Source organism: Lycorma delicatula, chromosome 12, assembly GCF_047948215.1.
Source record: "Lycorma delicatula isolate Av1 chromosome 12, ASM4794821v1, whole genome shotgun sequence".
Lineage (NCBI taxonomy): Eukaryota > Metazoa > Arthropoda > Insecta > Hemiptera > Fulgoridae > Lycorma > Lycorma delicatula.
The window spans coordinates 46447135-46471568 of NC_134466.1; the positions used below are offsets into that span (position 1 = coordinate 46447135).

The 24434-nt window shown below is 30.9% G+C and overlaps 1 protein-coding gene across 1 annotated transcript in view; it reads left to right on the forward strand.

Moving 5' to 3' along the window:
• The window catches only part of LOC142332959 (neuroligin-3-like), a 290961-nt gene that overhangs the window by 68675 nt on the left and 197852 nt on the right, over positions 1-24434 (forward strand). Inside the window, exon 2 of the mRNA XM_075379678.1 lies at positions 14537-14734. Coding sequence (XP_075235793.1) covers positions 14593-14734 — 142 coding nt within the window. The 5' untranslated portion in view covers positions 14537-14592. The remainder of the gene's footprint in view (positions 1-14536; positions 14735-24434) is intronic.

Sequence of the window (24434 nt, forward strand, 5' to 3'; positions counted from 1 at the left end):
CTTTTAGGCATGGTATGATGTTTTGAAAAAAGATCACATAATTTTTTAAAAGATTGCAGTTAAATACTTTACACACTTTAAATTGGTAACACACATACACACACACACACGTGATAAACAAAAGAAGCTATTTATTTATGTTGTTAAACAGCTGCAAAAAATTGTAAATGAATGAATCGTAAAAATTACATATACATGTGCGCTAAATCAATTGAAACTTAGGAATAACTGTACGTTAAAACTTCAGCGCTTTTTAAAATTAATCAATTCAATGTTGAAAAAAATTGTTAGCTAAAAATTAAATTTTTCTTGAAAATCAAAGTCATTTTGAAAATTAAATAAGCTTTAAGGAAGAAATAAAGTGTTTTAAATTTCGTTATGTCGGAGGTCCAAAAAAATTAGCCTATGTTCACCGCAGGGCTTCAAAGTGTAGGTGTGCAAAATTTTAGACAAATCTATCCAGTAGATCTCGAGTTAAGTAGGAACAGACAGACAAACAAACATTGATTTTTATATATATAGATGTATTGTAAATAACAAATTTTCTTCAATAAAGTTTTCTCAAACATGCCTTGAACAAAATCTAAATTGTTTTTTTCGCAATATCTCTCCACTACCTTAACGAATTATGAAAAAAAAATAACATGATCAGTGCTTCATGTATAGAAATAGTTCAGCCAAATTTGAAAAAAATCGGTCTGGTCAATCCTGAGATATAAGACCGAAAGTAGTGCATTATATGTACGTATGTGCAAATATGTTTCTTTTTGTTGGTTTAGATGAACAAGTTGGAAAAGTAAAGATTTGCAAAAAGTCCGATACCACATTATTGATATGATTATCATAATTTCCACTTTATTCTAGCTATATTTTTTAGAAAAATCAGTTTTAAATATTTTTTTAGAAATTTTAATAGAATTTAAAAAAAATAAATCTGATGTAAGAATTGAAAACGGATTCTTTTTAATATACTTCCAAACATGTATTAATTAAAATTGATTAAAAATGTAAAATTTATTGTTGTAAAGATATCTGTGAAAAAATGTTTTATCATATTTTGTATTGTTATCTAATTTTACTAATAACTACTTTGATTATACAGAGATAAACAGTCTTATCAACACAAAATCACTTAAAACAAACACTGATAATTTTTCTTGCATATGCTTTTAGTTAGAAAGGAATTTTAGGCCTCAGTTTATTCAAGATATATTAGTAATTGTATGAGTATGTCTATAATCCGATGAGGGAGTCCACCTAAGGGAACAGTTCAAGTTATATCCAACCGTCCCCTATCTATCTATTGGCTATCTAGTCTACTGGATATTACGGCCGTATAGAAATGGTGCACCCTTCCTAGTTTCTCTATCCGATTGACAGTAAGGTAAACTAATCACAAATGAAGCTGCATCTATCCCAATAGGGCTATATCAAGCAACGTAAAGCCCAGTTTGTCCTGATTGCATTTTCACTGGTATTACCTTCCTCTAGTTGAGTGCTTTCCCCCTCCATAATACCAAACCTTACTAATACAACATTAGACGTCGCAGGTTATATCTTGCGTCATACATACCCTCATCTCGCGCCGTAAGTAGCATAATATGAACTTACTCACCGGCATCTTCAGCTGTCAGTTAACAACATCTAATATACTCAAGCGTGCCTCCCTGAGAGAAGCGTGAATCAACTCTCCCCACCAAAACTTCCAAACCGTTATTTATTCCCAGCAATTCTTTTTACTCTATATTTGATATATCTTCACCTTTAATTATTATTTAATAAAGTTTAATCAGATTCACGCGTGGGATGTTGTAATCCATTGATATTTATCCTCAATCTGGCGGATAAATTTCTATATGTATCCATCCGGGAATTACAATTTCCAAGCCTAATGGCTGAAATAGTTATCAAACACTCCTAATCTTCTAATCATTACTAAAAAAATAAAAAAATATACATATACCTTGAATCAAAAAGTTTAAAAAACTGACACTTTCTTGTTCTGTGTGCATGTGTATGGCAGGAAAGATGGACTTTCCTGTCATACACATGCACACACAACTTAATTAAAAATATTTATCAATTTATTTAAACATAAAATTTTTTCGTTTATTTAATTCAAAGATCTAATTAAAGCGCGCGCTCATATCGTATTTAATTCGTGCGGGTGTGGCAGTACTCTTTTTTTTCCTGTTTAGCCTCCGGTAACTACCGTTTAGATAATTCTTCAGAGGATGAATGAGGATCATATGTATGAGTCTATATGAAGTGTAGTCTTGTACATTCTCAGTTCGACCATTCCTGAGATGTGTGGTTAATTGAAACCCAACCACCAAAGAACACCGGTATCCACGATCTAGTATTCAAATCCGTGTAAAAATAACTGGCTTTACTAGGACTTGAACGCTGTAACTCTCGACTTTCCAAAACAGCTGATTTGGAAAGACGCGTTAACCACTAGACCAACCCGATGGGTGGGTGTGGCAGTACTAGTGGCGGCGATCCATACTAACTAAACTCATGTAATTTCATAACTTACATAGAACAAGTTTCCTTGTACGGTCGGCAGACTGGTGTACCCGCGAGGCTTAACATACAAGGTACCGAGTCAACCGGGAGATCGAGTTCGAGTCCCAGCCAGGCCGAGTAATTTTTTACACTTTAAATATTATTCATTTATTTAATTCTACCGTTCACCTGTGACCTCACAACATCGCAGTAGTTTAGAGCATTTTTTTAGGGAGAGGGTGCGATTTTGAAAAAAAATGTTTTTGCAAATATTATCATTTTTTAATTGTTAAAAAATGTCCTTAAGAAAAATATGTCCTTAATCAGGAAAAATTTCGAGATACTGAGGTTGATTTTACTCTACAGCCGCTCCCCCTTGACCTTTTAAGTTGAAAATTTAATGGCATCAATTTCCCATATATAGAAATAATTTGACCAAGTTTCGTCAAAATCGGTCCAGTAGTTCTGGAAGTATAAGGTGATTTAGAGACCGATACTAAACACACGTACATACGAACATTAATATACGGAAATTTCCATCCGGTTTTTTTAATTTCTTGGGTTCCTAAAGTATTAAAACGTTATGATCCGGTAAAAATCGCATATTCCCAAATTGGACCGATTACAATAGTTTCCCATTTAGAGCTATAGCGCTACCCAGACGGGAAAATAATAATCAATTAATTGTTCCAAAATTTCTACTTAGCTAAGATCTAATATATTTTAAAGGAAATTTTATTTATAAAATTATTTTGAACTTTATTAAAATATTTTTAAAAAAGTATTTATAAATAATATTTTCTTAATCAGAAATAATAGTTTGGATAAATAACCATGTCAATAAAATGAAGGTAAACATCTAAAAGTCTTTTAAATTAAATAATTTTTTTGATTTAAATTCCCAATTTCAGACTTTATAATTTAATGAGATCTAAGACTGATAAATTTTAAATTACCTTACAGAAAATATTTAAATTTCTCGAAAGTATTTTGGGTTTTAATTTTTTCCTATTACTATAATTAAATTTCTAATTATTACTTATTTACGTCTCTAATGCGGTTCTAGATGAATGGTTTTTAGATCAAAACCAGTTACAACTCATTCATACAATTTCAAAGAAAGGAAAACTTAATCTTATGTTTTTTCTGGTTTATTATTTTGTTTACAGTACATTACTACATTTGCCAGAAAAGTACTTTTTTAATGTAAAAAAAAATTATTTTTTGGAAACGTGTAAAATTTGTTAAAACAAAATTTACTGCTAAAAAATAAAAAAAAAATAAAAAAACTGGAAATTACACAGCAATTGTAAAATTAAATTAAATAAATAAAAATTACTTAGATAAAAATCTGTTTTATTAATGACAGAAATACAATAAATTATTTGAAAAATAATTATTTTTCAAACTTGGCAGTAAAATAACAACAGCTAATAAAAAATGTGTAGTACTGTATTAGAGTCTTTGAATCATTCTGTAAGCTACATTAAGTAAATCGGCTACTGTGCTTTCGTTAGCGAAGGTTTCTTTGAATTTTAGTTTGAATCGGTTTTCCATTGAAGAAATACCCCACTTATTTACAAAAAATCAGTTCTCGACACTTTTTAAGATTTATATAGCATGATTCACGAATATAATAAAGTTTCAGGACATTTTCTGCTGTTGAAAATAAAGAAGAAACTTCTTATAAAAATAGGTTCGAAAACGCTTCGTTAAAGAATGTCCTATGGCGAAAGATTTCGCCCTGATTTCTGCACCTTCGATAAAATTAAGCCAGACTAAATTTTTCGACCTAAATTAAGAATTTAAATAGAAAAATAAGAATTAATTGTCGGAACCCAAATTAAAGAGAAAATATAGTAGTAGTTTACTATGAAATTTGACCTTAAAAATTGAAGAAAAAAAAAATCAGAACGGTATTTTCAATCATTTACGAGGAATCTGGGATAAATGACAAAAAAAAATTGAGGCCGATGAACAAGTAATTTTATATTTCTCGTAAAATAACTTTAAGTTTGTAATAAACATGTATTTAAAACTTACACAGATTTGATTTTAAATAAAGTGGTGTGAATAAAGTCCACAGCAACTAAATGAAAATGTAAGAATTTTTAAGTTTATTAAAAACTAGCAGACCCGGCAATGCTTCGCTATTGCTAGATTTGAGTATATATATATATATATATATATATATATATAGATTAAATGAACACAATTGAAAGTTTGATAAAACATTAACAAAATGAACATTACGAAATTTCACAAAATTTAACTTTTCCTTTTTACCCTTTCTCCTTTGTTTCCTTTTCCCTTTCCCCTATTCCTTTTCCCTTTTACTTTTTCCCCTTTTCACCATTTCATTTTTACGATATCCTCTTTCCCTTTCCCAAAAGTTCCCCTTTCCCTTTCCTTCTCCCATTTCCCCCTTATTTCCCTTTCACTCTTCTTCTTTCTTCTTTCCTCTTTTATTTTTTCTCTTCCACTTTTCACTTCCTTTTCCCGTTTTTCCTTCTTCCGTTTTCCCTTTTTTCCATTTTCCCCTTCTTCCCTTTTCCCTCTTTTGATTTTCCCTTTTTCCTCGCGCGTAAATCGGTCCAGCGGTTTTTTTACACTATAGATGACTCACATATAGGAAACACTGAAATGGAATCGTAAAATATTTAATATAACGTGTGTTCCTTTTACGTCCAACAGATGGCACTGTTTTTAAAAAAAAATATATATATTTTTTTACTTGTCACAGATGTGATATCTTAGGTATATGAATACTAGGTATATAAAAACACGCATATTCGAATGCAATGCTGTGTCAAAATTTCAAAGCAATCGGTGAAGAACTTGCTGGGATTTAAGATTTTGAACAAACGAACATGTACATTTTTATTTTTATAGTTAGTAATATCAAGATATGGTAAATTTTAACTAATTATTTTAAACAAAATTTTCAATATTATAAAACAAAAGAATTAAACAGCCTGCTGAAAATGTTCTCCTCGAAAACTACTAAAAATGCAGTTTGAGAACCTTCTTTTTCTTCAGTATTTCAAGCCAGATTTCATATTAAACTACTAAATTTATTCCTTATTTTAAGTATCAATAATTACAGTCTTAATTTTACCGAAGACACAGAAATCAGGTTGAAATCTTTTACCAGTTAACACTCGCTAACGAAACGTTTCCGAACCTATATTCATATGAACTTTCGTTTTAATTTCTTATACAAAGTAAGAAGTATTGTGATCGCGAAAAATTTCGATTTTCAGATTTCATCGGAAATATTCATTTTGATTATTTTCGGCGTGAAGTTTTTACGTACGTATGTATGTGGCTCGCATAACTCAGAAACGATTAGCCGTAGTATGTTGAAATTTTGAATTTAGGACTGTTGTAACATCTAGTTGGGCATCTTCCCTTTTGAATGCAATCGACTTGGGACTAAAAGAGTCCAAAAATCAAAAAAATTTGAATTTTGGACTTTTTCTTAACTGCAGTAATAGTCTCTCATTTAGAGCTTTTAAACGATGTATCATAAGTGGTAGTTACTTTAACTAGTTCCAGAGTTATAATCAAACAAATTTTAATAAATGGATTATTTAGATCTTATAAGGTATATCGGTTCGAACTTCATCTCCTTTTTTTTAACTTTTTTTAAATTTAAATATATTAATTTATTAATAATTATTATCCTCACTGTAAAAAAAAAAAACGATGAATAATAATAAAAAAATAAAAAATAATAATAACAAAACAAAAATAAAAAATACCAGAAGTTTTTTTTAATGAAATAAAATGTTATGTGCTTTCTATTTTTAAAAAATGTGTAAATGTAATTTAATAGGGATATAAGGAAGTCATGTGTTGTCCACATCAGATTTTTTTATTTGCACCAGTAAAAGATGATTTAAAAAATTGTTACATTCTTTGTGAATCATTCTGTATGAATAGAATTTTAAATAATTATTGGAAAACGGAAGTGTAAGATAAAAAGGGTGTAGATTTAGATCTTGAAGTAGTGTGTAGTTCATTATTTACTTAAGACCAAGTAATAGATCGATTAAATGTTGTTTCATTGTAGATAGATACATAGTGTAGGTACATGAAATTTAAAGAAAAGGCCATATTTTATTTATTATTATTATTTTTACTTTTTTATTACAATTAAAAAATTCAATTATGATATAATTTCGATTGAAATTTTTCGGTGGAAATTCCTGATTTGCGTCTAAGCCCACTTTTTGAAACCTCTTTCTCTCAGTCCTTTGGAAAATTTGGGAGAATTTTTCTGAGAATTTTAAGGCAATTAACTTCCCTAGTAAAAAGTAAAAAATTTTCTAGAATTAACACTATAATTGAGAAAAATGAAATGAGTCGCTTTTTAATGAAATATCCTAGTCAATAATATATTTTATGTTAACATCTTGATTTTTGTCTCAACTTTGTATTTCATATTCTAAATTTAAGTTAAAATTTTTAGAATTTTTTTGTTAGATTTAGCTGAATTTATTTATTTTTTCATTTATTTTTTAACGGATAAAATAATATTATTAATGTAAATAACTTAGGATAAAGGACACACAAATAAAATCTTTGAAGGTATTAATCTTGATACTATGTAAAAGTTTTACAATGTAGGATAAAATACCTTAACGTTACAAATGTAAGATGTTTGAGGAAGATTTTAAGCTGTTCGGTTTAAGTGGATAAAACATTGATAGAAGAAGAGAAGAACAGAATTAGAGTAGATGGAAAACAGCACGTCTTGTCTCAGTTTAGTTTACCATACCTTACCTGAGTTTACCTTACCTTACCTTACTTTGCTAAAACACAAACCTTATCTCACATTCATCCTTGTATGTCTGTCTGTTAAACTTATCGTCTTTACTCTTATCGTCTATGAGATGAAGAAGCATTACATCTGTTTAATAGACAAAGCAAGACTTTGAAAGACTTTCACAACAATGTAGGAAGTATTTGGATTGTTACTAAATAAATAAATTAGAAATCCCTCAAATACATCGGTTTTAAACAGCACTTTATAGAATACGTTCTTAGAAAGCTGAAATGAGAAAAAACTATCAGATTAATTTAATTACTTTATTTTTAATTAAAATTATTTTTAGTAACACAAATTCTTAAATAAATTATATTGAATTAAAATTATGTTTTAACATATCCTTTTTTTCTGGATCATCTGTCAGTTGGTTTTTTTATTATTTTCGGTTCAATAACAATCAGCATCAACTATACTGCCTCATCTATATAAATAAAAATGTAAATGTCTGTACAAAATCTTAAATCTCGGAAAGTTCTTTACCGATTGCTTTTAAATTTTGACACAGCGTAACACTCGAATACGCGAATATTATTTTTATTTATATTTTATTAAAATATTGACCAGAAAATTATTTTTAACCTAAACCTAATAATCAACCTAATAATTTTAATTATTTTTTTAATTTTTTTTTTTTGGATTTAAAAATATGAGTCATTTAATATACAGACGCTAATAGCTATCGAACCAAAACAGTTGGTAAGAGGGTTATGATAATTTAAGAACAGTTAATTGGTAACCTGTGAAGACTTTGTATCAGCAGTTTGAATAGAATTATTGTGTATAATCTCAAACTATAATTTTACACCCGTGGACTAATATAATGAACAATTCGTGTAGCCCTGGACCCCGCTGTATGCTTTATCTAATGGTTGTGAGAAAAATAACAGTTAAACCCTGAAAAGCTCTCTTTACTCCAACGTTTCCCTCGTTCTTAACACAGAAGCTGTGATACATTCTTGGTGCACGAGAAAATCCCTTTTGGTTACTTTTTCCATTACTGTAGAATATTCTACATTTTGGGAAGCGGTCAAGGTAGAAAGCTGGAAATAGGTTATATTATAAAATGCATATTTTATTAATTTTACGTCGTAAAATTGTTTAATATAGTCGTTCAAGAGGAAAAATTCACAACTTCATCCCCCAAGGGGGCTAAGGTTTAAAATCTATGGTTTAAAATCTTCCGTAGGATAACACGATTTATCCTGAAAATTTTAAAGCATTCGGTCGGTTGTTTCTCGCGTGATGCTGTTGAAAACGGACAGAATCACCACAAACTTTTGTATTTATTTATTAGATGATGACAAGTCCTGTTGAAGATGAATTAGTTGAACAGCGTACAGTAACCCTGTTTTTGTTTTCCAAAGGTAAAAAGACCGGTTTAAAGTTTTTCCCATGACCAAATAATACGGAAAAAGTTATTTGAACCGCAGAAATTTGTATAAGTGGGTAAAAAATTTAAAGACAGTCAAACTTTAGTAACTGGCAAGTACCGTTTTGGATGTTCAAACTCCAAGAAGTTTCAACTCCAGTACTTGATACCGGTATAAAATCTTTCATCCAAGAAAACCATCGGCTTACACTTGAGATTATAACTAAAAAATTACAATTAAGTGTCACTATAAGTCATAACATTAACAACAACAAGCTCATGTAACGTAAAACCAGCCCGAGATAAGTTTCAAGTTAATTGCTTTGTTTCAATTAACCACACATCTCAGAAATGATCTACATGAGACTGTACAAGACTACATTTCATTTATATTTATATATATCATCCTCTGAAGTAATACCTTACGGTGATTCCTGTTGGCTAAACAGGAAGAAAAAAAGAAAAGATAAGTTCCAAAAGGTAGACAGATTACCATAAGAAGACAAGATTTTGCTTGTGTACAAAGCTGAAACAACGGTATCGGCAGGAAGACGATGCTTTTTTGCACAGTATTTTAACCTGTGATAAGTCATGGATTCACCATTATGTCAAACTGATAAACTTAAACTTAGGTAAAAAGGAAAAGAGAATCAAAAAGGGGTAAATTGATCTATCATGGTGGATGAACATTCTGTAGTTATTTCATCTAGTACAGTTAAATTTATGAATAAAGGAAGAAGATATAAAATTAAGGTTCTTTAATGTTTAAAATTAAGGTAATTAATGGACGAAGAATAAACATAAAATACGAAGAAATACAGTTCAACCATAATTGGGAACCATAAAAACAAATCTAACCCTGAAAGAATACAATTAACTGAAGTGAATTCAAAACATTTGTAATTTGTTGTAGTTTATTCATATTTATATGAAAGTGGAATTCGTAAAGTATCTGATTTATAAAGATTTCATGCGATAATGCTACAATATTACAATCTCGAAAATTCCAAAATGTAATTAGAACTTAGACTTCGACAGGTGTGCCAGTGTACCCAAAGAATTCAAAAGATCGAAACATAATTTATCTTCATCAATTTTACTAAATTTAAATAATCCTTTGTGCTCAGAAAGAAATTTCTTTGCCTCATGAAAAGATAAAACATCTCATTGACATCACTCAGTATATTTCACCACTACATCGCCAATTTTATAAACATTTAAAAAATATATAACATTAGCTTTTATTTCTTATAAATATTATAGTGATATATTTATAATTTTAATTTTTTTTTTCTTCAGTCATTTGACTGGTTGATGCAGCTCTCCAAGATTCCCTACCTAGTGCTAGTCGTTTCATTCCAGAATATCTCTACATTCTACATCCCCAACAATTTTTCCCTTCTACCTGTCCCTACCAATATTAAAGCGACTATTCCAGTTTGCCTTAGTAGTTTGCCTATAAGTCTGTCTCTTCTTTTAACTATATTTTTTCCAAATGCTTCTTTCATCATCTATTTGCCGCAATACCTCTTCATTTGTCACTTTATCCACCCATCTGATTTTTAACATTCTCCTATAGCACCACCTTTCAAAAGCTTCTAATCTTTTCTTCTCAGATACTCGGATCGTCCAAGTTTTACTTCCATATAAAGCGACGCTCCAAACATCACTTTCAAAAATCTTTTCCTGACATTTAAATTAATTTTTGATGTAAACAAATTATATTTCTTACTGAAGGCTCGTTTCGCTTGTGCTATTCGGCATTTTATATCGCTCCTGCTTCGACAATCTTTAGTAATTATACTTCCCAAATAACAAAATTCTTCTACCTCCATAATCTTTTCTCCTCCTATTTTCACATTCAGTGGTCCATCTTTGTTATTTCTACTACACTTCATTACTTTTGTTTTGTTCTTGTTTATTTTCATGCGATAGTTCTTGCGTAGGATTTCATCTATGCCGTTCACTGTTTCTTCTAAATCCTTTTTACTCTCGGCTAGAATTAATATATCATCAGCAAATCGTAGCATCTTTATCTTTTCACCTTGTACTGTTACTCCGAAGCTAAATTGTTCTTTAACATCGTTAACTGCTAGTTCCATGTAAAGATTAAAAAGTAACGGAGACAGGGAACATCCTTGTCGGACTCCCTTTCTTATTACGGCTTCTTTCTTATGTTCTTCAATTGTTACTGTTGCTGTTTGGTTCCTGTACATGTTAGCAATTGTTCTTCTATCTCTGTATTTGAACCCTAATTTTTTTTAAATGCTGAACATTTTATTCCAGTCTACGTTATCGAATGCCTTTTCTAGGTCTATAAACGCCAAGTATGTTGGTTTGTTTTTCTTTAATCTTCCTTCTACTATTAATCTGAGGCCTAAAATTGCTTCCCTTGTCCCTATACTTTTCCTGAAACCAAATTGGTCTTCTCCTAACACTTCTTCCACTCTCCTCTCAAATCTTTGTTTAACACATTATTAGATTTTAATTTATGTACCCCAAAATTTTCCTTAACTTTCCTGTATGCTCCGTCTATTTTACCAATGTTCATTTCTCTTTCCACTTCTGAACACTTTTCTTTAATCCACTCTTCTTTCGCCAGTTTGCACTTCCTGTTTATAGCATTTCTTAATTGCCGATAGTTCCTTTTACTTTCTTCATCACTAGCATTCTTATATTTTCTACGTTCATCCATCAGCTGCAATATATCGTCTGAAACCTAAGGTTTTCTACCAGTTCTCTTTATTCCGCCTAAGTTTGCTTCTGCTGATTTAAGAATTTCCTTTTTAACATTCTCCCACTCTTCTTCTACATTTTCTACCTTATCTTTTTTACTCAGACCTCTTGCGATGTCCTCCTCAAAAATCTTCTTTACCTCCTCTTCCTCAAGCTTCTCTAAATTCCACCGATTCATCTGACACCTTTTCTTCAGGTTTTTAAACCCCAATCTACATTTCATTATCACCAAATTATGGTCGCTATCAATGTCTGCTCCAGGGTAAGTTTTGCAGTCAACGAGTTGATTTCTAAATCTTTGCTTAACCATGATATAATCTATCTGATACCTTGCAGTATCGCCTGGCTTTTTCCAAGTGTATATTCTTCTATTATGACTTTTAAATTGGGTGTTGGCAATTATTAAATTATACTTCGTGCAAAACTCTAAGTCGGTCCCCTCTTTCATTCCTTTTGCCCAGCCCGAATTCACCCACTATATTTCCTTCTTTGCCTTTTCCAATGCTTGCATTCCAATCTCCAACTATTATTAAATTTTCATCTCCTTTTACGTGTTTAATTGCTCATCAATCTCTTCGTATACACACTCTACCTCATCATCATCATGGGCGCTTGTAGGCATATAGACGTTAACAATCGTTGTCGGTTTAGGTTTTGATTTTATCCTTATTACAATGATTCTATCGCTATGCGTCTTGAAATACTCCACTCTCCTCCCTATCTTCTTGTTCATCACGAAACCTACTCCTGCCTGCCCATTATTTGACGCTGAGTTAATTACTCTAAAGTCACCTGCCCAAAAGTCGCCTTCCTCTTCCCACCGAACCTCACTAATTACTACTATATCCATCTTTACCCTATCCATTTCCCTTTTTAAATTTTCTACCCTACCAACCTTTTTTAAGCTTCTAAAATTCCACGCTCCGACTCGTAGAATGTTATTTTTTACTTTTCTGGTGAAAAGAATTTTAAATTACAATTTGTGTTTTCTTTAATTTCTTTTATATTCTATTTCTAATAATATTTTCCATAAAAAAAAATGGAAAATGCAAAAAGATTATTTTTATTTATTATGAAATATTATGCTTATTTCTTTCCAGTATGACTGTATTTATTATCTATGACTCTCTTTTCATATCAAAAAGTTAAATATTATTTATTATTCAGAAATAATTTGTTAAAAGAAAATATTATTTTGAGAAAAAAACGTGGGTTGTTTTTGATGCACAGATTATACACCAACTTAAAATATTTATCATTTTATTGAAATATTATATTTTTTAGTTTATTTAATTCAATGATTCTTACCAAAGCGTGGGCATACCGTATTTATTTCGCGTGGGTGTGGCGGTACTAGGCGGGGGAGTGTGACTTTTCAAAAACATTTTTTTTGCAAATACTGTTATTTTTAAGAAAAATATGACCATAATTAGGCGAAATCTCGAGATACTGAGAGTGACTTTGCTCTCCCCCGTGACCTTTAAGGCTGAAAATTTAATGGCATCAATGTCTCATATATAGAAGTAATCTGGCCAAGGTTGATAAAAATTGGTCCACTAGTTTTAGAAATATAAGGTGATTTAGAGGCCAACACCGAACACACATATACGGATTTCTTTATATTATATTTAATATTCGGTTTTTTTGGGTTCCTTAGTTTTAAAAACTTAAAGACCTGGTGAAAATCGCATATATCCAAATTTGACCGATTACAATAGTTTCCCTTCTAGAGCTATATCTGTGCTGTAACGCTAGACGGGAAAGTAAAAACTGATAAATGTAAAGATTATTTACTGTCATCAAAATATATATTCTACAATATTTTAACTTGCGGAAACCTTTTTGGTTAAAGAAAAACATTATTGGTCTAAAAAATAATAAATTATTAACAGAAAAATATTGACATTAAAAGTTATTTCTAGGGTCAGTAATACAGAGTGTGTCACATAAACCGAACCCATAACGTAACCGCTGCCGAATCGGTAGGATTTGTTGGAAAGAGATTTTATGAATGATACTGATAAATTAAATAAGAAAAACATAAAACGTAATTTAAATTTTGCATTTATTTATCTTGTTGTTACAAAAGATGTTCAAAATGACTACCTTGGGCATCGATGCACTTTTTTGCTCGACTGATCATATTGAGAGTCGTCTGACGCATAACATTGTTGTCAATTGCGTTGATTTCTCGTTGAATGTTCACCTTCAGTTCAGCAATATTGTGGGGATTAGATGCATAAACTCTCTCCTTTTAGTAGTCACAAAGGAAAAAATCGCAAGTAGTGAACTATATCTGTCCACCATAAATGTTTTCGAGAAGCCAGTCGCAATAAGCAAGTCGTTTCGGTTTGGCTGTCTCCTTCAGTTGTACAATTATAATGCGATACGGTTTCAATTTTAATTCATGAAGAATTTTACAAGATGTGTATTTAATTACACATCTTACATTTGGGATAACTTGCAAAGTGATTTTTTTGTACTGGCAGTAATTCTCCTTTGAAAATCGGTAATGGATTGTGGAATCCTAACAGAAGGTTGCCTGTTTAGTTTTGCATTTTAAACGCCATTTTTTAACTAAATCGTTTACGCTATTCTTCGCTGGGATACAGGCATTCGGAAATTTTTCTACGAATACTTAACGTGATTCTTCAAACGATCCAAAACGAATAGGTCTCAAATATAGCTATCCTCTCCAGGATTGAATAAGACATTTTACACAAACACAACTGCACTACAAAAAAACATATACCACACTGACACGTAACCACCTGACAAACGGCAGAAACAATCAGTAGTAACATATACATCCACTAGTCGCGCTAGTTATGTGAAGGTCTTTCATAAATAGTGTTCGGTAGCGATTTCATTATGGGTTCGGTTTTATGTTGCCCACTCTGTAAGTAAGTCATAGCAAACCGAATTAGATTTTATACAGATATAACTGCTTGGAATTTTTTCCATTTTCTGAAAAAATTTGGTTTTTCCTAAACATTTTTTGTAAAAGATATTGATTAGTAATCTCAGAAAATTTTATTTATGTTTAAAAAAATCTTTTTAATATGTTTTTTTTATTATTTTTGTTACAGGTTTCCTAAATGTTAATACTGATGCTTATTTAAGAGCACCATCTAATTATGGGTTAATGGATCAAATAGCAGCATTACATTGGATACAAGAAAATGTGGCCTTCTTTAATGGAGATCCAACAAATGTAACACTAGTCGGACACGGTACAGGTGCTGCCTGTGTGAATTTTTTAATGGCATCAAGTGCTGTTCCTGACGGTAAGTAATTAATTCAGTTATTTTTTCTATAAAAGTTTATTCTTTCATTAGATCCTACTATAGTATATGATCGCCTTATCTATTCATCTCGTAAAAATGTTTAAATATCATTCATTTTGATATTTACTTCTAAGAAATGCTTTGTGTTAGATTAGTTTACTTATGACTTATGTTTAGCATGGTTAAAATCAGAAATCTTTATATAAGGTGTTTCTAAAATGGTGGTCTGGCTATACTTTTTCGGATTCTACTTGTAAAATTAAACAAAAAATATCCTAAGGAAAAATGGCAATTTCTCCTTCGTTCTCCCGCTGTCCGCCATTTTGTTATTTTATATAAAAATTTATATCTCAAGTTCGAATATGTGATTGGTCAAAAAAACAAGGATTATGATTGGTTGTAATTTACTGCTTAAATAATTGTTCAATTCCTTTAACCGCTGTGTTTGGTGTTAAGTACTGAATTTTTGATTGGTCAGTCGTATTCGTACTTCCGATTGGTTAAGAAAATACACTATTCTTAACCAATCAGAAGTAGTTGTTTTCTTAAAACAGTTAGTAAATAGTTGTTTTCAACAAAACAGTAGTAAATAAATTCAACTGAAAACAGTAGTAAATAGTTGTTTTCTGAAATAATTTGTTGGAGCTGTGGAATTTAAATGTAATCTGCGATATGCAAAGGTGAATGTATATTGTCACTGGTTTATTTTTTATCGGGTTTCCTTTGGGAGGATAATAATTGTGTTTGAGTCACATTTCATTATTTTTCCGCACGTTAGGTCACTATAAAAACAATCACTTTTGTTTTGAATGTGAAAGCCATAACATTTGCAAAGGTTTTTTTGATTTTAAATATAAATTTATAAGTTAGTTTTTCCGTATTACAAAGATGTCAATGTGCGATAAATAAACAATAAGTCAGTATTATTATTATTATTATTATATATATATACATACATACATATATATATATATATATATATATATATATATATATATATATATAAATAAAACTAATTTTTATATTCTTGCCTGTAAGTTCATGCCGTGATTTACTGAATGCGATCTTTTACGATGTCTGGCTTTAATCTTTTGCGATGTTACTAATTTTTTCAAGAATATCATTACTAAAATTTTTTGATGCGTTAAGCTGTTCAGACTTCTGGTAATTAGGATGCAGTAGAACATCAACGGAGAATGAATTTTATATTACTGCATGATATTCACGGGCTAAAAAACGGGAAATTGCAAATAAGAACAAATACGTTATTCATAGAAATTGATATTTAATTTAAATTTTTTACCGCCAAAAATAGAAACATCATTCATTTATTTACTGCAGTGTCGACAATTTATCGTAACGAAAATACATCATAATTTCCTAGGCAATACGAAAATGTAAACTAATATTCTAATACTGATTTACATATAGAAATTTCTACATTCTACACAAAATCATATATTTAAATTTCATACTCTCGCAATACGAAAGGTCTAACCTATTTTCAGAATGTTATAAAGCAAATTTTCTAATAAGATTCAGACCAAGTACGAATATATACTTGTATTTTAATATTGAGATTTAATTTTCTTATTTTAAATATTAATAGAAGAGTAATTTTTATGTTCAGATTACATATAGTAGTAGTACTTAAGTAAATAATTACTTAAATATAGTTTTATCTAACTGATAATAAAAGAGAATGTCTGATTTCTCTTTCATTTCGTTTATTTATAATGTATATTAGGCTACACATGTAATCCTGTACAAACGGGAGAATTTCTGGCATCTCTCTTCTCTTATCATTCCTCCTCATCTACTAAGCTTTACAACTGACATGTACTTGAATCTATAATTGATAACTTTAGACTGTTTTCACTTTGTTGTTTACGTTTGTACATTAACTTTCTCTTCATTGGTTTTTTATTACTTAGAAAACCTAGTTTACTTTTCAACAAAACTTTTAACGTTTCAAAGAGCTAAATTAATCAGCAACTTTAGTCTACTCCAATTTATATATATATATATATATATATATATATATATATATATATATATATATATATATTTATAAAGTTAAGTCTTTACTGTGTTCGTTTAATTTTATCTAACTTTAAACACTCACTTTATAAATAAAATTTAAAAGAAATACTTAATTTGAAACTATTGACTTAAATGAATGTTTTCCAAAATGTCTTATTTTTATTTTCATTTCTAAATATTCTGTCATTTATTTTTATTTAAATAATATCTTTAAATTACTATTTCCTCAGCTGAAATATATTTAGATAAAAACTAAAGCTCATTTATAGACGAGTAATTAAAATAATTCTCAATATAAGTTAAAATTTAGTTCAACAACCAGATATTATCGTTAAAGAAAATAATTTATTAAGATAATAATAAAAATAAAATATATAAATATATTTATATGATTTTATGAAGACTGCAATAAAAGGTTACACCACTTTAAAGTCTTACGTAAAACGTAATTTCTGTGAAATTTTTAAAAATTATCAGAGATTTCTACTTAAAAATATGTATATAGGGATTTATAACCGATTTGGCTCAAATATTTCTTTACGTGGGATATTGATTTTTTTCAAAATTCGTTATGAGAATTTTAATATCGATTAAAAACCAATTTCTAGTTTCTTCAAAAGCATTTTCAAAAAAATGTATTAAAACAGATTTTTTACCTACAGTGCCTGTATAAATAATTAAAACAATTTTTTTTTTTTAAATTCAACCTCTTATAATTTAAATAAATGTTTTTGTTCTATCTCTCTTCGGTTTAAATATTTTAGGTAGATTTCATAAGAAGCTACCTATTGTAATGGATAACATGAGTCGACTTACAGAAAATTTCGACATATCATCGCGTTTAACATCCCCCAGACCCCAAAACCACCGTCAGTTCAAAATTTTATATATATATATATTTCACTTTCTTGTGGACATGATAACTGCCGTAATTTTGCGCCAATCACTTTCAATTTGATACATAAAATATAACGACCCAAAATCTTGGTCGAATTCGTTAATGGGCAAAATTGGATCGTGAGGGTGGAAATGGGGGTGGACTTTTTCCAAAAAACAAAATATCGCTATAACTTTCTTATTAAGTAAAATATCGAATTCGTTTAAATTTCCTACTGTTTTTTTGGATAAGAGCTTTACTTATCTCAGTAAATTTTTTGATATCATCAACCATTGGCCGCGGGGGTGGAAAAAATGTGGTTTCGAAGACAAAAAAAAATCATATCTCCTTAATAGGCACTGTATCGAATCGGTTTAAAGTACTCGTTAGTCCTCTAAACATTACCTAAAACTTTTGTCTGAAACAATTTTTGATATGACCAACCGTTACGGCATGGGGATGACCAAAATTTTGCTGGAATTGTAAGAAGATGGAGCTTGTCGTATGCTGAATATGTGAAACTTTTTTTACATGCAACCATTGTCGTATTAGGTAAATTTGAAGTTTTTCTTAACTTTAAGGCGGAAATCTTTTTTATCCCCTACTTAGCACCGGTGAAATTTACTTCCGCCTTCCGACGTGCCGAAAGGGATTTTTTAAGAGTAATTTTTGTAAAGGGATTTTTTAAAGAGTTTTTGTAAGTTTATACCTCATATATAAAATGTCAAAAAAGTCTCAATTTTTTTTTCATTATAGACTGGATTTAAGATTCAGAAAAGATTTTTTGAAAATGTTGTTTTTCTTATTTTGACTTTATTGAAGGATATATTAGATTTACAGAAAATTTTATTTAAACAAAATTGTTAAGCTTAAATTGTATATAAATATTTTTAGAAAAACGTTTTTTTTTATATTTATTCCCCACTTATAAAAATACATGTATTCTGTTTTTTGGTTCTAATTCTTTTGTGTTTTATCGGTAAATTTTTTTTTGTATTTTTTTACATTACTTAAAGAGCTATTAAAATTAAAGTTGCTTCGGCGCCTATGTTATATTCTGTGCCCGAAACAAAAAGGAATTTTTTTCATTACTGTGGATTAATCGTGGTCCTATAATACCAGGTGAAGAAAAACGAAAGTAAAATTTATAACTCTATGGGAAATAACTTAGTAACTTTAGAATTGGGCTGTATACAAATAAATTCTCTTTTTCTGTTTGGCCTCTGGAACCACCGGAAGGTATTAATTCAGAGGATGAATGAGGATGATGTGTATGAATAAAATGAAGTGTAGTCTTGAACAGTCTCAGACCATACCTTACCGGGTGGGCTACAAAAATAATCTAAGCATACCGCTGAAATTTTCGTTATTTGCTCTGATTATAGTATAACATTTTGTCTTTCTAAATGAGACTTAATAAAGACCCTTAGCAGTTGGATATCACATTACTTTGAGCCTTTAAAAAGGGCCTTATATCCCAGCTGCTCATATAACCTTAGACCCAAATTCGGGTCGAATAGCAGTTAACCTGTTAAACAGTTTGGTTATATAATATGACCCTTCTTGTCATATTCCTCTTCTGAAGTCAAACCATTAACTATGAGTTAGTCCATTATCCGTTTTCTAAGTCACGTACAATTCTTTAATCAGTTTTCTCCCTTATAAATTTATTCTTTTGCCGAATTGCATTATTTGGTTTATCTCCCATTTTTGAATCCACATTGTTCTACAATAACTTGTTTCACTTTTTACTCAGTTTTCAGAATTCTCAAAGGTTTCTTTTGCGAATTTTGTATTTAAAGTTAAACAAATGTCCGGTAATCAAGACACTTTACTTTACCAGGCATCATTGATGTTGGAATCATGCTTGATTAAAATTAAGTCTTCTGCCCGTATTCTACTATTTTAGGTTTTACTGGGGTCATCGAAAAAATGTTGCACTAATAAAAGAAGATCATATTTCCCTTTATAATTGAGTTAAAGTATTAATTGAAACTGCAAAATAATCGACATATCAAGTCTTTTTAAACCGGCCGTGTCTGACCGGCTGTGACCTTGAGCCGATGCGCACAAAATCTCTTTGCCACTGTCAGTCAGTGTAAGGGTAACAATTCAGCAGAAAGGCCAAAGAGTTTTGTAGTTAAAGGAGTATAAATCCAGTTCCAGCGTTCAAATCCTAGTAAAGGCAGATACTTTTATACGGATTTGAATACTAGATCGTGGATACCGGTGCTCTTTGGTGGTCGGGTTTCAATTAACCACACATCTCAGGAATGGTCGAACTGAGACTGTACAAAACTACACTTCATTTACACTCATACATATCATCCTCATTCAACCTCTGAAGTAATACCTGAACGGCAATTCCCTGAAGCTGAACAGGAAAAATAACAGGAGTAACAATCAGTTATAACTGTTCAACGGACTTTCTGGCATGTTTATGTGATTCCACTCATGCAAACAGCATTAGGTGGTAAAGAATCTGGCAACGTAGAAGTTGAAAGTTCCCCTGGACAGCCCAAAACGAGTGACGAAGCAGTAGAATGTATACATCAAGATTGTTTAAGAAAATCTAAAAAATCAATTTGTAGGTAACGTTTACACCCTATTTAGGGATGTTGTCTTCATAGGTTGAAGACAACTATTCAAAACGTGTTGGACAAGCGTTTACGCCTTCACGCTTACAAAATTCAGCTTAAACATCAAATTAAACTTACAGATCATCCTAAACGTGTCGAATTTGCAAGTAAAACGTGTTATCTTCACGAATGAAGCTACTCTCCTGTTTAGTGATCGTATCAACCGGGATAATTGTAGAGGATCCCCGTCTTATATGGGGTTCTCAGCACCCCAAAGAAATTATTGAGTATATCAGAGATTCCTAAAAAATAAACCTGTGGTGCGGCCTTTGATGTCCACTTGTTTGATCGGTCCATTCTTTTTCATGAGCCTACTATCAAAGGAAATGTTTATTTAGACATACTAAAACTTTACATTTTACCGCAAGTTTACCAAATTGAACAAGAAAGTAACGTTCCTATAATATTTCAACAAGATGGTGTGCTCCCACACTTTAACCTAGGCGTTCGACGCGCTCTCAAAGAAAAATTTCCGAATCGTTGAACTGGTAGGGCCGGTCCTTTGCTTTGGCCTCCAAAAAGCCCAGATTTGAAACCCCTAGACTTTTTTCTGTAAGGATAAGTTTAAAAAATTAACTAAAGAGAAAAAATCAGGGATACACAATATTTAAGATAACGCATCACCGCTGCTATTGTCACAGTTACGCTTGCGATGATCCATCGGACCTAGCCAGAAATCGATTATTAGCTGAATTTTTGCAGATCGACCAACGGATCTCATATTGAAACATTCTAAGCTACGTAAAAAAAAAGAAGAAATATTTTGAGTTGGTGAATTTTTACAAAAAATACTCGTTTGATTATCTGTAGTAGTTTCTGGGATACGGTTTTTTTAAATTGCTGCGATCTTTTTCGATGATCCTGCATTACACAGCTGTATTACAATTCTTTGGTAATCCCTTGTTATTAAGATATTTATCTCCTATATTGTTATATTCCCATAGGTATTTCGTTGTTTTCCGTAAATATTCCTTAAATCTGACTATGAATTTTCTTCTAGTCTGACTAATTTAAAATTTGTTACAATTACTTTATTTTAACCTCGTAAATTTCGAAACAATATTTTACAGGTTTTTATGAGTGTTTTTTTAAGTTTTCTACAGTGCTGGAACTTTTTTATGATATAGTGACTACATATTTTGAATTGATTTTTTACAATATTAGAAACTAAGTAAATCTACTTCTGAGATAAAGCTATTTCTTCTCGGTTTTGTCGTCGTCATCAGCTTATCTAGTACCTTGCGTCGGGTACCCGTAGAGCGCCATCTCTTTTTCCAGTCCTCCACCTTTTCCTTTCTAATTTCTTCTCACTTCTACATTTCCTAATATCCACTTTAATTTTTCTAGCCATCTCTTCATAGGTCTCTACCAATTTTTTTCCCAAATAAACATTTTCACTCATTCTTTTTACACTTTAAAACCGATTTAGTTTAACACTTCCAAACCGTACAACAAAATTTTGCTATTTGTTGAAGTCTTTAGTTATACCTCCTTCAAAATATTCTTCTTTGTTTTCGTTAAAATGCTTTTTCTTTTTCTAAAAAATATCTTTATCACGGTTTAATTTCGTCCTGTTCTTTTTTAACTCAAGCCTCTGCACCATATGTTAGAATTGTCATGAAGTACATCGCTCTCACTTTGCTAAAGAATTCTTTACATTTTATATCTTTCACACTTATTAGTCCTTTTCCACTCAAATACAGTTTCTTGTTCACTTTACTATTTTACTTCCTACCGCTCCATCAATCTTCCTATCATCTGTAAACACACTTTACCCAAATATTTAAAACTTTTTATCTCTTCAAAAATTTCGTTTTTTTAGTTTTAATTTGTTCCCTCTTTTTTTCTTTGTTTTACTTTACCAACGTTTTGGTATTTTTTTTTCATTCTTTCTTCCATATTCCATGATAAAATATTTTTATCACAATCATTAGGAATTTTCTGAAATTCGTTTTCACCTTTATACTTATGACAATGTTGGTGTTAACCTTGTTTTCTTGAAAATGAAGAGAAGAAGAAAGACGGATGCATTGCAAGAAAATTTATAAAATACGGAAAAGAAGAAAATTAAAAAATAAATGATATTAGCCGGGTTCCTAACAGGCCGTTTCGAAAAAAATTAAAAATTTTATAATAATTTTTTTCTTTTTACAAAAGGATAAATAAAAAACTTATTATTTTTATCTTGATTTATTCGTAATCTTGTACAGCAGAAAATGAAAGTGATAGAATATGGAAGACATGTTAACCAAAAATTTTTTGAACTTTCCCTGAAATTTATGATGAATTTAACAAGAGATAATTATTTAACTTTTCATTATCCTGTATAATAAGTATGGTAATCAGCACAAAGATCAAAGACGTTGATTCCTTTAAGAAATTCCATAAACCTAAAATACAGAAAATAGTCCTTATGTGCTAACATATTAGTAATATTTTATGTGAAAAAATAAAGAATAAAGAAATTTCTAAAAATAAAAAAGATTCTTTAAATTTTTACGATTAAATTTAGTTTTAATAAACATAATTTTCCGTTCATCATGGCATCTACAAAGCGACCGTCACCCTAAGGCCGCACTCTGAATTTTCAAAACAAAAATATACGATATTAATTTTACTTCATAGTATTCTAATCCCTATAGGGAAAGACATCCACTCTGTCTTTGGTGTGGCAACCGGGATCGATATGCCGGTTGCCACACCAACCCCTCCGTTCATAGCCCTGCTGGGCTTTACCGGAGGTCGTCTTTTAGACCCTCTAAAATTGATAACAGTCATCAGTTTGGCCTCTATCAGATGCAAATGCCTCGGCAGACATTTCCATCAGTGAGTTTACACAATTTATTATTACCTTAGTATGGTTTCATCCAACCACGGCAACTCTCTCTCTTTTTTCCTGTTTAGCCTCCGGTAACTACCGTTTAGATAATTCTTCAGAGGATGAATGAGGATGATATGTATGAGTGTAAATGAAGTGTAGTCTTGTACATTCTCAGTTCGACCATTCCTGGGATGTGTGGTTAATTTGTGAAACCCAACCACCAACCACCTACCATAACTTGCAACCCTCAATTGTCAAACTAACCGATTCGCGGAAGCGTGATTCCCACGCCTTCCTCTAACACCGAAGGTTTCCACAAAAACGTTTCCTATATCTAATTTCAATTAGACTACACACTCGGATCATTACTTAATTGAGCCTTAGACACCAAAAACGCTATCCCATACCAACAAAACAAGTGTTGATCGCAACAATGACAGTTTTTCTACAATTCAGTTTGACTCAAAGTTATTTGATTTACTTAAAAATCAAGAAACAGATTCATCAATTTAATAAGCCTGTAATGAAACATACCCTATCTGTCTCCGCTTTCGAGAGCGAGGTGGTGCCTACATTCCACACCGCAGCTCCATCACAGAGTTCTCGACAGGTCCATCTCCTCCTAACAGCGAATAGCTAAGCTAACCGGAGAGCTTGATGCCAAAACACCTATCTTGGTGATGTAAGCACCCAGGCGGACCCGTAGCCGGATAGAATAGCTTGGGTTGCTATTCTATCTATAAATCTATAACAGTATAAGAATCCCTTAGACATCTTCCGCAGGGATAAGAATCTAAGAAATCCAACAGATATGTTCCATTCCCTTTCGGTTTTCCAATTAACTTGCAGATGAAAACTAGAATTGGTCTTCGCAAGCTCTCTAGCTACTTTGGTACGTTCAGCTTCGCATCTGGGGTAAACATAGCATCATCAATGGGCCGACAACCCGGACACAACCCTGAATTAATGAAACGAAATCTGGCCAATACATCCCGAAAACCACCATGTCCAGAAAGAAACTGTATAATATAAAGATTGGGGGAAATCCACCCAAATTTGCATCCGCTTCTCACATCAGAAAAAATTCCATGCGTGTAACTGCCATCGGGTGATTCAGTCCACCTTACCTGCCAAAAACGGGAACCCTGGTCATCTATTTATTTATTTTATTTTATAGCAGATTTAGATTGAATTTGTTAACTGAATTTTTTTTTAGAATATTTTAATCAATTTCTGAGTCATGTGTTTATAAAACTCCGCCCCGTGAACCACTACTTTGTTCATTAGCAGAATAATAATGATAAAAACGATTAAAGCCTG